The 14132-nt window shown below is 42.3% G+C and overlaps 3 protein-coding genes across 4 annotated transcripts in view; 1 reads left to right on the top strand and 2 right to left on the bottom strand.

Annotated features, from left to right (window-relative positions):
- The window catches only part of LOC103128938 (prostate and testis expressed protein 2), a 71436-nt gene extending 70643 nt beyond the window's left edge, over positions 1–793 (bottom strand). The window contains exons 1-2 of the mRNA XM_060179883.1: positions 578–793; positions 318–324 (exon numbers count right to left, since the gene is read on the bottom strand). Coding sequence (XP_060035866.1) covers positions 318–324; positions 578–793 — 223 coding nt within the window. The remainder of the gene's footprint in view (positions 1–317; positions 325–577) is intronic.
- HYLS1 (HYLS1 centriolar and ciliogenesis associated) lies at positions 323–11332 on the top strand. 2 transcript variants are annotated; one of them, XM_007539350.3, is made up of 3 exons: positions 323–740; positions 7183–7300; positions 9727–11332. In XM_007539350.3, exons 2-3 carry the CDS (start codon positions 7287–7289, stop codon positions 10646–10648), a joined length of 936 nt encoding a protein of 311 aa, XP_007539412.1. In that variant the 5' UTR covers positions 323–740; positions 7183–7286; the 3' UTR covers positions 10649–11332. The 2 variants fall into 2 exon arrangements, with proteins under 2 accessions (XP_007539412.1, XP_060036117.1); XM_060180134.1 differs by lacking the exon at positions 323–740 and adding an exon at positions 5521–5651.
- PUS3 (pseudouridine synthase 3) lies at positions 3620–13042 on the bottom strand. The gene is made up of 5 exons (XM_007539338.3): positions 12916–13042; positions 6012–6384; positions 5293–5858; positions 4223–4413; positions 3620–4106 (listed from the first exon to the last, which is right to left on the bottom strand). The coding sequence occupies exons 2-5, from the start codon at positions 6381–6383 to the stop codon at positions 3796–3798; spliced, it is 1440 nt and encodes a 479-aa protein (XP_007539400.1). The 5' UTR covers position 6384; positions 12916–13042; the 3' UTR covers positions 3620–3795.
- Positions 13043–14132: the final 1090 nt, after the last annotated feature.

Here is a 14132-nt window from a genome sequence, read left to right on the forward strand (position 1 = left end):
GTGGAGCACCAGAGCATCACTTCAGCACATGGGACGCTGGGACTGGAATTAAAGGAGCTCGCCTTTTTTTTTTTTTAAAGAGTAAGACCAGTTGATAAGACTAAAATGGGTGCGCCCCAGAGCAAAGGCGCGAGTGGCTCGTCCAGCCGAGGCGGCGACGGGCTGCAGGCAGGTGCGGTGACGCGGCGGGTCAGCTCAGCGCGCTCCCCGCGGAACCCGAGCGCAGCGCTCTCAGCCTCCCCTCCCCACGCCACCTCCGGAGATGGGTTCCACAGAGCAGACCCACACTGGGACCGCTTGTCCAGACACCCGACTACCTCGCTGTCAACCGACGCTTCAGAGTCCCCGCTTCCCCTTCCGGCAGGCCTGAAGGCAAAACAGCCACGGGAATGTCAGGCGCGCCAAACTCGGCGGGATTCGCAAACCTTGGACTTGCTTTCCTGAAACAAATCCCGGGCAACCTCCCGCTTCGGGGGAGGGGCGGGCCAAGAGAAAATTTACACCAATCAAAATGGAGATCTGGAAGATGTTCAGCCTTACGACCAATAGCAGGGCTTGACGGTGGGGTCTAGGGTACCGATTGGCTCTTCTGGTTTAAACCTCGGCGTCTCGGCAGTTGACAACGAGCTGGGCGCCGACGGGTCGTGCGCTTGCGCGAGCTGCGCAACACTAACCGAAACCTGCGGAGCTCCGCCGCCGGCCTGGCAGCTGGACTCTGCGAGCGGACCTCGGCGCGGCGGGTAAGGAGGCCAAGGCTGGGGGACCTGGGGCACTGGCCCCCGACGGCAGGCATGCGCGCACACTGCGGTGGAGGGTTCGGGCTCTGCATAGCACAGAATTGGTGTTTCTCTCTCCCGGTTACCTGTTCCCCTTGGTCACGGCGTCCCCGGCTTTGACATTCGCGGTAAATGCAGGTTTGCGGCTCCCGGCGCACGTGTTGACCGGCTGCGCTGCGCGTCCTGCGCGCCCCGCCCTCCTGCGGCCCCGACTCCCGGAGCCGCCGCGACGCCCCTTCCCATTCGCGCCGGGTGGTGGCGGCGGCGAGGACAGAGCCTCCTGGGGCCAGATGGTGCACACCTGCCTTTGTTATGGACGAGAAGCCTACCCACCCTCTCCTCTGGATGTGGCAAGGAGCTTTTTCTCATAATGAGTGAGGATAGCGTGTAAAATTGAAGGATCACGTAGAATAAGAATAAGAAACTTCTCCCCCCCCATCAAATGTACATTTGATTTTTTTTTTTAGACAAGTGCAAGCATTGGTAAGCATGTAGAAAGACAGGAAAATACTTGACATTTCATCAATCACAGGTAACTATTTTTAAAAAAGCATCCTCCCAATAACAACAATAATAATAACTACAAGGGCAACAAAAGGGAATAAATAAATATAAAAAATAAATAAATGGAAGTCAGGCGGTAGCGCAGCGGGTTAAGCGCAGGGACCTGCTTAAGGATCCCGGTTCGAGGCCCCGGCTCTCCACCTGCAGGGGAGTCGCTTCACAGGCGGTGAAGCAGGTCTGCAGGTGTCTGTCTTTCTCTCCCCCTCTGTCTTCCCCTCCTTTCTCTCCCTATCTCTGTCCTATCCAACAACGACAACATCAGTAACAACAACAATAATAATTACAATAAAACAAGGGCAACAAAAGGGAATAAATAAATATAAAAAAGCATCCCATTTGGGTTTGCTTCTGACAGGTTCATTCTAAATATGCTTATAAGGTATTTACTCGTAATAACTTTTTAATATACAATATAAAATACAATGGTATATCATATAAAAAACAAAATGTATTTAAAAAACAGGTCATGGCTTATTCAGTATATTAGGAATATGTGTTGATGTCAAATCTAAGCATACCTTCTCACTTTCAAACGATGAATGGCATTTCTTGCTACCATTGTACTGCAGCAAGTATAATTCGTCTAATTCCTTAATGGTGGTCATTTTTTTCCAGTTTCTGCATCATCAGAAAACAGCATGGTAATGGTTATTTGTGCATATTTGCAATCTTTTCTAATTTATCTCTGATAAATTACTGAGGGCAGTGGGCCTCCGTTAATTTACTTTGATGTGCATTGCTATAAATAATGTGTCAGAGATAGTATTTTGGGGTTGATCAACTTTGAGAATAAGGCTTCACCTGATATTTCCATGTTTCAGTGTATGTTAAGTCTGCTTCATAATCTCAAATTCCTCTATTCCTCGCCCTACCCCCTTTTAGTACAAATCTAGTCCAGGGTGGCAGCATTCTATATTTTGATTATTCCCAACACTCCTAACTGTTCCCACTGCCTTGTCCTCTTTCCATCCACCGTGCACACTGGCTCCACATCTAATAAAAAAATGTTAACTTCTTCATACTATCACAAATATGAGACTTGCTAATCTTTCTAGATAGATTCTTGTTAACTCACAGGTTGTGTGTTATTTACAGTAGCCTGAATGCATATGCAGTGATTGCTTGCCTTTTATACAAACTGCACCTTTTGACTTAAAAGTCTAGTTCTTTATCCTCACTTTGGTTTACATTTGTTCTGCAGGGTTACCTTTATGTAAGTGTCTGTTAAATCACCAGAACGAGGGTTGGTAGATTACATGGCCTGATTTTATTTTTTTAATAAATGAGTAGGGTTGTGAGTCAGAGAGCAACTACACAGATGTGCTTTGTAAAAGATGTGTGCTTAAATCTGGTCACTTTCAGGTACTATGTCAGTTACTAAACAAATGTTTCAACTGACTAAACTTTGCATATATTATATTTTTTGCCTCCAGGATTATTGCTAGGGCTTGGTGTTGGTACTACAAATCCACTGCTCCTGGGGGCCAGTTTTCCCCTTTTTTTCTCTTACATTTTATTTGAGAGAAATTGAGAGGGGAGGGATAGATAGAAATATAAGACACCTACAGACCTTCACTGCTCATGAAGCGTCCCCACTGCAGGCGGGGAGCAGGGGCTTGAACCTGGATCCTCCTACATTTCCTTCCACATCGTACTATGCATGCTTAACCCAGTGTACCACTGCCCAGCTCATTAAGTTTCATATTTTTAATTTTCTGTTTTAGAGGACAAGACAGTCAGGAGCTCTTTATGAGAATTTTGTGTGTAATGAATGTTTCGTTTGCTTTTATACAGAGCACAAATCAGACACTTGCAGGGTCAGGTTTTAATGAATTTGAGCACAAGGTACTGGTTTGTTGTTATATTTGTTTTTCTTGTTCAAATAAGAATGTCCTTAATAGGTCTAATGGTTGGTTATTTGAAAGTTCATTTCCCACAGTTAAGCTATTCATTCATTCATTCATTTTGATGTGATGCTTGGGAAATGAACTCAGGCCCTTGCACATCTGCAAGGGTCTTGGCCCAACTTTTTTGATATTTTGAGAGGAAGAGAAGGGACAAGAAAGCACTGCTCTATCATCTTTGGGAGTTGCTTTAACACTGTCCTTGATCGTCGCCTGTGGTGCTGGGGATAAAACCCAGAGCCTAGCCCCTGGTTAGAATAAAGAAGGCATATACACTGCCTGTTGAGCCACCTTCTGGGCTCTTCTGCAGTAAAAATTAAAAACAAATTTCTTTTCACCTATCTGCCACTAGCAAGTTGTTGCTTCAAGTCTGAGTTTTCTTTTCTTTCCTTTTTTTTTTTTTTTTTAAAACCAGAGCACCACTGTTCAGCTCTGGCTTATTATGGTGGTGCAGGGGATTGAACCTGGGACTTTGAAGCCTCAGGCATGACAGTCTCTTTGCATGACTATTATGCTATCTACCCCTGCCCAAATCTGTGAGTTTTTTATGGTTAAATGGTGCTTCTAATTTCTTTGTCAACACAGATTCTCTTTGAGGGTTTCTCCAAAATAGCATTTTCTTCCTCTAGTGGGTCATTACAGTCCCATTTGGTTTTTGTTTCTTCCTCACAGAATGTATGTGGGTGCTCGATGCGACCTTTACGTACAAAATGCTGGATCCGGGATTCTAATCCTTGGCATCTAGGACGATCCATTAGGGGTTTATATGTGCGCATTTTCACTCCTTCTACAAAGGCACTGGCTTGCTTTATAACAGAAGGCTTAACGTTTCTCCATTCTGTCACTTCATCCACCTTTGGCCCTGTTAACATATATAACCAAGCATTACAAGGATATTTTACCATAATAGAATCACTTCCAGACCCTTAGATAACATTGATTCTAGTCAATAATTTTAACCTTGAATTTTTGTCATACCTGTCTCACAGGGTACTGCAACAGATTCCAGTCCTTGTAGCATATTATACAACATGTGAGTTTTAACTGCGTGATTAGCCCAGAGTTGTTGTAAGTGGGTAACATTGAACTCCTGAACCTCCCGGTCATAGATCCACTTGATGTTGTCAAACTTACAGTCATACAAGACTAGAGGAAATTCTACGGCCATACTAGAGAAAAAAGGAAACAACAACAAAGATACATAGCAGCCATCAATTTTCTTAAAAAACATGAGCACAGAGAGAGCACATAGGGTATGTGCCTTGTAATGCCTCTGACTCAAGTTTGAACACCAACACCATGTGATGTGTGGATGCCAAAGTGACACTGAGGAAGAACTTCAGTGCTGTGTTGTCATTCCCTCTGTCTGTCTGAATGAATGACTAAGGAATGATGGGAACACACACACTGAAGGGGGGGGGGGGGGCGACTGCTTATGCCAGAATTGAGTTTCTAATTTACTACTCATAATCTTGAACAAGATAAAAGGCCAGAAAATCATGAACCAACTAGTTAGGACAAATGTCAGTGGTAACAAGTCAACTAGAAACAAGTTGATTGGTTTTACTTTACTGCTGTAAAGTGAAAAACTGCTGGCAGTGTTCCTGAGTGATAGGTAGATAGAGGCTAGAGTATCACTTTGGCATATGCAGTGCTGGGCATCAAGCACAAGACCTCATGCTTGTGAGCTCAACACTTTATCCACTGTGGCACTTCCCAGGCTGTGGCAGTATTTTCCTAAACTTGTCAATTTTGTATAGAATGGAGCACTTGGAGTGGGGAAAGGTGGGGGAAGGAGGGAGATATAAAAATGAGTATTCTTTTATTTAAGGGGCATGGTCTAAAGACCCATTTCCTTACTAGTAGAACAATGAGAAAGGAAAATTAAGATAGCATTCCCTCCTGCATATTCACTTTACAGGTTGGATTAAAGCTTCATGAAGACAGACTCAATGACTTATTTAGACAACTGTGGGGAGAGGAAAAGATGTATATCTAAAGTAACCATTATAGCCTAAGGGTAATAGCTATTCTTTGTTCTAACTCACCTGTATTGAGGCTTTTGGGGATTTTTCTCTATATTCAGCAGCTCATCAATAATATCTGGCTTCTCCATCCCTTGGCCAATCAGAAAGAGGATAGCCATCATACAACGGACTTGATGATAAAGGAATGCCTGGCCAGTCACTTCAAACTGACACAATTGGAAAGGTTCATGCCATCTCTCTTCACCCAAGCTCTGGCCTACTAGCTGCACTTGAGCAGACAGAATAGTCCTCTGAAAATTAATCACTCCATTGGCTACATCCATTTTACACAAATTCCTAAAATCATGTGTACCAACATACTTCTGAGCTGCATGATTCATGGCTAAAACATCTAAGTCAGCACAAGGGAAAAAATAGCGGTAAGTCCGCTCAAGACAACTGAACCTCGCACTGAAACTGGGTTCTACAGGAGCCCAGGCCAGTACACGAATGTCTGGAGGGAGCACCCGATTGAGGATGTGGGTGTAACGGATCTCTTTAGCAGCAGAGTTGACTCCATCATTTAAACTGAGATCCTCTGAATCCCTGCCTCTTGGGAGATGAGAACGGAGGTCAAGAGAAATCACCTGTAGAATTAAAGAGAGAGACTGTTTAGATTAACAAAATTGTCTGGATCTTTAATATGTACACTTAGACATCTTAGTGTTGCTTGCTTTGAAAAATGGTATACTAAAAATTTTTTTTAAATAAATAAAGGAAAATGGTATACTGGCACTTACCTGTCCAAAGGCACTAACTCCTTTGTCTGTTCGTCCACATCGATGATAGTTGGATGTTTGTCTGCTTTCTACTAGTCGAGTCTTGGTCAAAGCCTCAAACAGTTTTTCTTCAATAGTATTGTTTGTATTTTCCTGACTGGCAAAGCCCTGGTATCCCCAACCTAGATAGGCTATCTTTAGGGCTACATGTCTTCGACCATGGGCATTAAAATCAAATGGACGCTTAGCTTTTCTTGTTCCAGAAGAATTTTCTCTAATGTTTAAGCCCTTATTGTTGACTTGTTCTCTAAGTTGTCGTACTTCCTCTTCCAGTTCTTGTATTCTTTTCAGGAGTTTCTCAGTCTGGATTTTGTCTGTGTCGTTTTCAGCCATGCTAAGACAACCGTGGGAATAAAACAATCATATAGGTACAGTCTACCAGAAAAGAGAACATGAAGGATTCAGTAGTTTCAGTGCTGATTTCCTTGATGACATCAAGATCATTGTAATAAGTTCAAACATTACCTATAGTTGGAATCTTAAAGGATATAAACTTGTTTTTTTCCCAGGAATACAAGAATTTGTTCATTATTTTGGGTTGATTTGTAATAGACAATATTCTTTTTTAACCTGTCTGGCTAATTCATAAAGGAAAAGGAAAACATCAACATTATCAAGGCTTCTTTCAAGTAGTCAAAATCTGGGGAAAATTACATTTCTTTTTTTGCCTCCAGGGTTACCACTGGAAGTAACCTACACTGCAAATCCACTGCTCCTCACGGGCATTTTTTCCACTTCTTTTAAAAATAGGATAGGACAGAGAAAAAGGGGGAAGACTGGGGGGGAGAAAGATACCTGCACACCTGTTTGTGAGGTGACACCCCCCCACCACCACCACAGGTGGGGACCTAGGGGCTGGAACTGAGATCCTTGCGCTTTGTACTGTGTGTGCTTAACCTGGTGTGCTACCACCAGGGCCCTTACATTTAATTTTTATATTTCTCTTTAACAGAAGTGCTTGTGGATTAATGTTATTGATATTTTTTCCTCAGACATTTCTTTTCGACTTCTTATTATGTGCCCAGTTTTTCTAATCATAAGATCTACTCTGAGTTTTTATTGTTTTCTAATGTTTTAGATAAAATTAATGGCTCCTATGTTCTGTCATCTAATTCTTAACTCTGTCTTTAAGGTGGTACAGTAGAAGCTAGCCTGACTTAAAGAATCTTATCAGTGATTGCACTTCATCTCAGAAGTAGAACCTGGAGATACGATTTTCTCACTTAAGCAGATTTAATGGCATCTCAAAGGTAATTAAGCATCATGACTTTTTAAAAAAATTATTTATTTATTTTACCAGAGCACTGTTTAGCTCTGGCTTATGGTGGTAAGGGAGGATTGAATCTGGGACCTGGGAGCCTCACGTATGAGAGTCTTGTTTGCATAATCATTATGCTATCTGTCTTGCCCTAAAAGTGAAGTTTAGATGTAGAATAATTTTCTTTTTGTTTGATTTATTTTTTATTTTTATTTCACTGTGCCACCTCCCAGGCCATGTAACATTAATTTTTAACAGCAAAAGACTACAAAATGAAATTAAATCAGTTAGCAATTGGCTGAATAATTATGATGTGCCCATACACTGGAGCTCTGCGCAAATGGAAATTGCAATGTTAGGGCCAAGAGATAGTAGATTTGATAGAATGCACCCTTACTATGCACTTAGTCCACATGGAAATACCATAGCACTGGGGGATGCTTCACAGATGGTGGAGCATGATCTCTCCATGGTGTCTTTTTTTTCTGTTCACTGTTTGACATGAAAAAGAATGGAAAGGTTGGACTGGGAGTGGCAGAACTTCATGTGTACAAAGAAGTCTGGCACTGCACAAAAAAAACCAAAACAGTTTACTTGTGATGGCATTACTAAGAATAGTAAGGTTCAGAGGAGTTAAATAATATGCTCCTTTATGTATAAAGATAAATGTATGGGAACTACTGGATATGGGAGTTACTGGACAAATTGACTTTGGTGGTGAAACTTGGGAGGAGGAATCTTTGTTTATAGTGATCATAAATACATAGTGGTCATCATCTCACTGGATGTACACACGCATGCACTCACGCACGCACGGAGAGATTGAAGGAAACCATAGCACTTTAGTGTGGTGGGCTGAGCTTGAACCTGGGTTACACACATAGCAAAGCAGCACACTATCTCATTATTATTATTTCTTAAATATTTATTTGGATAGAGACAGAGAAATAGAGGGAAGGGGGAGGATGTTGCTGAGGAGTTATTCTGATGCAGTCTCCGCCCCCAGGTTTTACTACGCCCCACGAAATCCTAGCAGTGTCCCCTTCAACTAATCTTGGCCCTACACGTCACCCCTGGTTGTCGCCCAATAAAAAGCCCCCTCACCCCCCCCCTCTGGGCTCTCAGCTCTCCCTCTCTGAGATCTCGCTCCCTGTTCTCCCCCCGTGGTCAGGCAGTGGGGACAGGGACGGCCATTGCCGGCTGGCCCCACGTGGTCTGAACCAAACCCCCCCCCCCCATCCTATAATAAAGATTTGTGTACCCTTTTGCTCTGGACGTCCACTCTCTTCTCCGCGGTGCAGCCCGACACCAGACCACCACAACAACAGGAGATAAAGGAGAGAGAGGGTTCAAGCCCCCACTTCCCACCTGTAGGAGGGAAGCTTCAGGAGAGGTAAAGCACTACAGGTGTTACTCTCTCTCCCTCCCGATCTTCCCCTCCCCTCTCAATTTCTCTTTGTCCTATCAAGTAAAGAGAGACAGAGAGAGAGCGTGAGCGAGTGAGCGCACTCAAGCAAGAGTAGGACACCTGTAACACTGCTTCACCACCTGTGAAGTTTTCTCTGTGGGTAGGGACCAGGGGCTTAAAACCTAGGTCCTCGTGCACTGTGACATAAGTGTTCAACCAGGTGTGCCACCACCCAGCCCCAAGCAGCACACTAACCCAGTGAGTTATTTTGCCAGCCTTACAGGCATATATGGCATATATATTCGTTTCTCAGTTAAAGAGAAATGGGGGGGTTTGCACAGGCAAATTCAATCAATAAATAACCTAGCTTAGATCCAGCTTACAAAAAAAAATTAATCTGGCTGATTTGGATACTGAAAATTAATTTTAGTGAGTTGCATTCTCATGACTAAATGCAAGGACTCTAAAACCAGACAGCCTGTGTTAGAATTCCAGCTCCACCATTTACTAGCTGTGTCACCCTGAGCAAGTATTGTATTTAAACTTTCTGTGCCACCTGCTACATATCAGTTAAGAGCAGATAATAAAAGCATGCCATTGTTGAGGATTGTGTGAATAAATGTAAGGCACACAGAACAATGCTGGATGCATAATCCCCCTTTAAGTACAAGTTACATTAAATTATATAGCTTCAAGCTTTTCTTATGTTAGAACTCACCTGACCTATCCTAGGAGCTACTAAAAGTGGCAAGAACTACCAGGCAGTAGAAAGTGGAAGTGAATAAGGAGAATGGAAATGAAAGCAGGTAATAGATTACTCAGAGCTGAGTGAATACCCCCCAAGGGTTTTCATTACTACCCTCTGCTAATCTATCTTTTATAGTATGAGTGTTGTATGTATAGATTTGCCTTAGCTATCTTTCTTTACTTGACTGTGACAGATAAGAAAGCGAAGAGCAAATTATATGCTGAAAATTTACTAGGAAACTGACTAGTGCTTTCTTTTGCAGACAGCCCTACAGTGTAGAGGAAGCAATGGAGGAACTTATGGGACCCAGTGGGCAAAAATGGACCAGTATGGATTCAGAAGAACGAATGTTAGCAGCTGCTACAGCTTTTACTCGTATCTGTGCAGGGCAGGGAGAGGGAGATGCCAGGAAAGAAGCCCAGGCTACCCAATATGATCCCTACAGTAAAGCTTCAATAACTGCAGGGAATCGACCTACGCTTCCTGTACAACTGCAGTACCCACATGTAGAAAGTAGCACTACTTCAGAAATGGCCTCAGAGGCTTCCCAAAGACTCCGAAAACCAGTGATGAAGAGAAAGGTGCTTCGTAGGAAACCTGGTGGGGAAGTACTAGTAACAGATGAGTCTATTATTAGTGAATCAGAGTCTGCTACAGAAAGTGATATGGATCTCTGGGACTTAAGACAAAAGCTAATGAATCTGCAGTTCCAGGAAGACAGGGAATCCTCACTTGCTGAGTCACAAAAATTTAGTCTGCCAGAAGGATACCCAGGGATTTCTCAAGATCAGCTCATCTGCTATCTAAGAAGAGAAGGAGTAGGTTCGCCAACTTATGAACAAGATCTGATTGTTGCCAGCCGACCCAAGTCCTTTATTCTTCCAAGGCTGGACCAGTTAAACCGAAACCGGGGCAAAATAGACCGGGTTGCCCGATATTTTGAGTACAAACGAGACTGGGACTCAATTCGGTTACCTGGTGATCAAAGAAAAGAATTACGCTGGGGTATCCGAGAGCAGATGCTTTATCGAGAACCCCAATCCAAACCTCAGCACATATATGTTCCAAACAATTACCTAGTACCAACTGAAAAGAAAAGATCTGCCCTTCGTTGGGGTGTTCGTTGTGACCTTGCAAATGGTGTCATGCCCAGGAAGCTTCCATTCTCTCTCTCTCCTTCTTAGTTTTTCTCTCTTCGTCCTTTTCTTTCTCTCCTCACCTTTCTTTTCACAAATTTGTGTAGGATAACCTGATTTGTTATATATCACCTTTTATTTAAATAGAAACAACTAACTTGAAATACTATGAAACAGTAAAAATTCACCCATTATTGATCTTTCCTAGGTATAAATCACTCTGGTATCTGATGCCACACCTATCAAATTGTTACTCCCATATCCAGCAGTTAAACAGAAATGATGCCAAAGAAAACCAGGTGTAGTCAGATTTTTGTCAGATTAGAAAGACAAATCAATAAGGCACTACTATTATTACTTTTTTTAACCTTTGACCAGTTTGAGTTGCTGTTTTTATTAGTGTGTTTTAAAGTTGCTGGGTGTGAATTTTATCTATTAAAAGTTTCTGAAAATTCATCAAGTTGACCTTATTTTCACTCAATTCCCAAAGTGTTATACTTTCAAATCTGGGTTATAATTCTGCTTCTAATCATACTTCCATTCATACTCTTACCACTAAAGGAAAGGAATAAAAACCAGCCCTTTACATTCAAAATCTGGAAAGATAAGTAACCATAACCTCCAGTACTAAAGGAATACAGTCAATACAGCTAATTCTGTTAAATGTTTTTCATAGATATTCAATAACATCTATAACTATATTCAATAAATGGCATACAGAATTCTAATTTACCTTTTGCTTCAGAATTATTTCAATAATATCCTGCTCCAGTTTTTATATTTAGATTTAACTTTTTTTTAAATTTCCTAGTGAGATTAATTCAGAAATTATCCTTGAAGGCTATCTACCCTACCAGAGTCAGATGCAGATTCAAATATCAAAATGCACCTGGCCTATTCTGGTACATACCAGAATACTAGTACTACTCATAAATTTAGTATTTTGATAATTCTAATTCCATGAAGAACATCTAAAACCTGCCAGGTGACAGTTTAAGCAAAAAACAAAAAACAAGTGCAATGTAGGGGAATGAAACTAGGGTTCTGTGTATGTGTGATACCACTGAGGAGGCCTTCCAGACCCATTTTTTTATTCTATAACTTTAGAGAGGGTGAGACAGACACCAAAGCACCACTCCACTATCCCTTTTGTGCATCCATGTGGAGCAGGGGCTCAAACCCAGGACCTCACATGTGGTAAAGTATACACTACCTCCCAGCCAAAGAGTGAAAGCGGAAAGAGTGGCTAATTTTGACCAAAATTAGTCAACCCATAGAACAAACTGGTAGAAAGGTATGGAATTATACTCATAATTATGTAAATCAATATTAAATCACTAATAACAAGTGGAAAAAGTTGTCTTTGGGAGGTTAATGAAAAAATGTGAGCTGAGTTGCAAAATTTATGGTATTTCAGTTAATAAACCCACACAAAAATATAAAACAAGACCTAACTGGCAACACAGGTAGCTTTTATTTTCGTTGTACCGCCTTAAAAAAAAAAGCCACATGTAATTTTTACATGCAAAGCATTATGGGTCTCAGAAAAATATTACCAAAGTTATAACCTAGTTGAACCCTTCATTTACCCAAAGAACTAGTCCGGTGGGATAAGTGGGAAATAAGATTTGTGGCAAAAAAATAAATAAATAAAATTCCTGAACGGACTCAGTACAGAGCTTTCTCCACCCATCACACCCATCACACCCATCTCAAGGTAACAGTGATCCCCAAGCAGACACATACGACACCAAGTATCCTAAAACTGATCGCTCTAGTTTTCGTACTTTTTTTTTTTATTTAACAGGATAGTTTCTAAAGTATTCGGTGCCACTTAAGTAGTAGGAAAAGGTTCTAATTTAAACCAAAGAGGAATAAATAATATACAAAGGATCAGGAAACGAGCACTTGGATCACCAATTCTGTAAACAATCGGGTGGAAAGCAATCCCGGGGAAATGACACTCCTCCCTTTCCACATGTCACTAGGATTCTAACTTCTAATACTTAATTTTAGGAGTAAACGACTCCCAGGCAGCCAAAACTTAATTCCACAGTGTAGGGCCTAAGAATTGAATTAAAAAGTTCCTACTGCAGCAAGTTCCATCCAGGAGCTTCAACAAACAGTAGACACAAGAACACATGGTCTTAAGCGAGGTCCCAACGGCCTACGCTAATGCCAATGCTTTCCGGAAAAAGTCTTAAGTATGAAGAAAGGGGGGTGCGGTGGAAGAGAGAATCGTGCAGCTGTTTGTCCATCTGCCCGTTGCTCTTAAAAAACCCAGAAAACATCCAACTCCAGAACCCCACACTTACCTTCCGGTTCTCCCGCACTCAATTTTCTGCAGGGCAGGAAGCTGTCTCTGCGTCGCCTGCGCGCGCCTGAAGCCCCATGGGAGATGTAGTTCACCTTTGTGAGAATTGTAGTTCTGTGTGCAGTGGGTCAAATCTGCATAAAGTTTTCAAGTGTGGTCACCATTTCTCCACTTCCAAAAAGGTTGAAAACCTAGCGCCTATGGTAATACAAAAGTAATAATAATAAAGAGATCCTAGTTCACCAAAATCATAGAAAAGAGGAAAATTTTCAAATTAACTGCAGAACTTGACAGGATTTTATGCCTACTTAATTTATGCCTACTTAAGTCCTACTGAAAGAGAAAGTATCAACATCAGAACCCACACGTAGGTTGAAAGGAATATAGTAACTACAAAACAAATTATTGTGGTGCATAAGTGATCCAACAGAACTAGTTGTGTTGTTTCAGCACCACGGAGAGATCATGATTAACTTTCTACTCCCTGCCGTCTTCCTCCACCCCTCATCAAATGCAAGACGATGATTAGGCCCCTTGTCCGTCCACAGCCACCGTCCTACCTCTAGTGCTGGTACAAATTTCAAGATTCCAGTTAGAGAACTGGAAAAAAAAACCTGACTCCTTGGCTCAAATTGAGCAGTCAGTACAAAGAGCCTATCCCGGATTGGGTAGATGCAGGTAGAATGTGAAAGTTGTATCACAGGGAAAACAACCAATTTTTTTCAGGGTGGCTGTCACGTGTGGCAGGGCGGGGGCGGGGGGGTGGCGGCGTAGGGAACACATATCAGAATTAAAATAACCTAGTAGGCGGAAACATCATTGGTATCTAGACGCAGGGATAGTAGTTAGAACTTGAATAACTTTACTTCCTCTCCTCATTTTTTGCATTCTAGTTCATTTGTCAGATGAAATTCACCCATTGTTGCCTATGGATTTTGCTGGCTTTTCTGAGGTCTGGTAAAGCCTGAGCAGAGATATGGGGCAAATTCTGACAGTAGAACTGACGCAGGGCGGTTATTCCTTGGGTGTGAAGCCTCATCACCCGGAGAATTCCCTGGGTGGAGGTGTGAGGGGTGAGGGACAGGGGGGGGGTCTGGTCAATCAGTATAGCATGGTAGTTGCTCAGCGTCCCAGCTTAGCAGGGGACAACAGTTGTCTGTTCACCTCGGTAGTGCCCCACCCCCTCCCGCGCTCCCCAAAACTGGCCACAGCGAAAGC

Source organism: Erinaceus europaeus, chromosome 20 (assembly GCF_950295315.1).
Source record: "Erinaceus europaeus chromosome 20, mEriEur2.1, whole genome shotgun sequence".
NCBI lineage: Eukaryota > Metazoa > Chordata > Mammalia > Eulipotyphla > Erinaceidae > Erinaceus > Erinaceus europaeus.

What these genes read in the sequence shown, in the direction of transcription:
- PUS3 (XM_007539338.3), bottom strand. Translation starts at nt 6,383, where the DNA reads ATGGCTGAAAACGACACAGACAAAATCCAGACTGAGAAACTCCTGAAA. An exon ending in CCCCAAAAGCCTCAATACAG is followed by an intron (nt 4,414 to 5,292) that starts GTGAGTTAGAAC and finishes TTTTTTCTCTAG; the next exon opens with TATGGCCGTAGAATTTCCTC. An exon ending in TGCAGTACCCTGTGAGACAG is followed by an intron (nt 4,107 to 4,222) that starts GTATGACAAAAA and finishes ATATGTTAACAG; the next exon opens with GGCCAAAGGTGGATGAAGTG.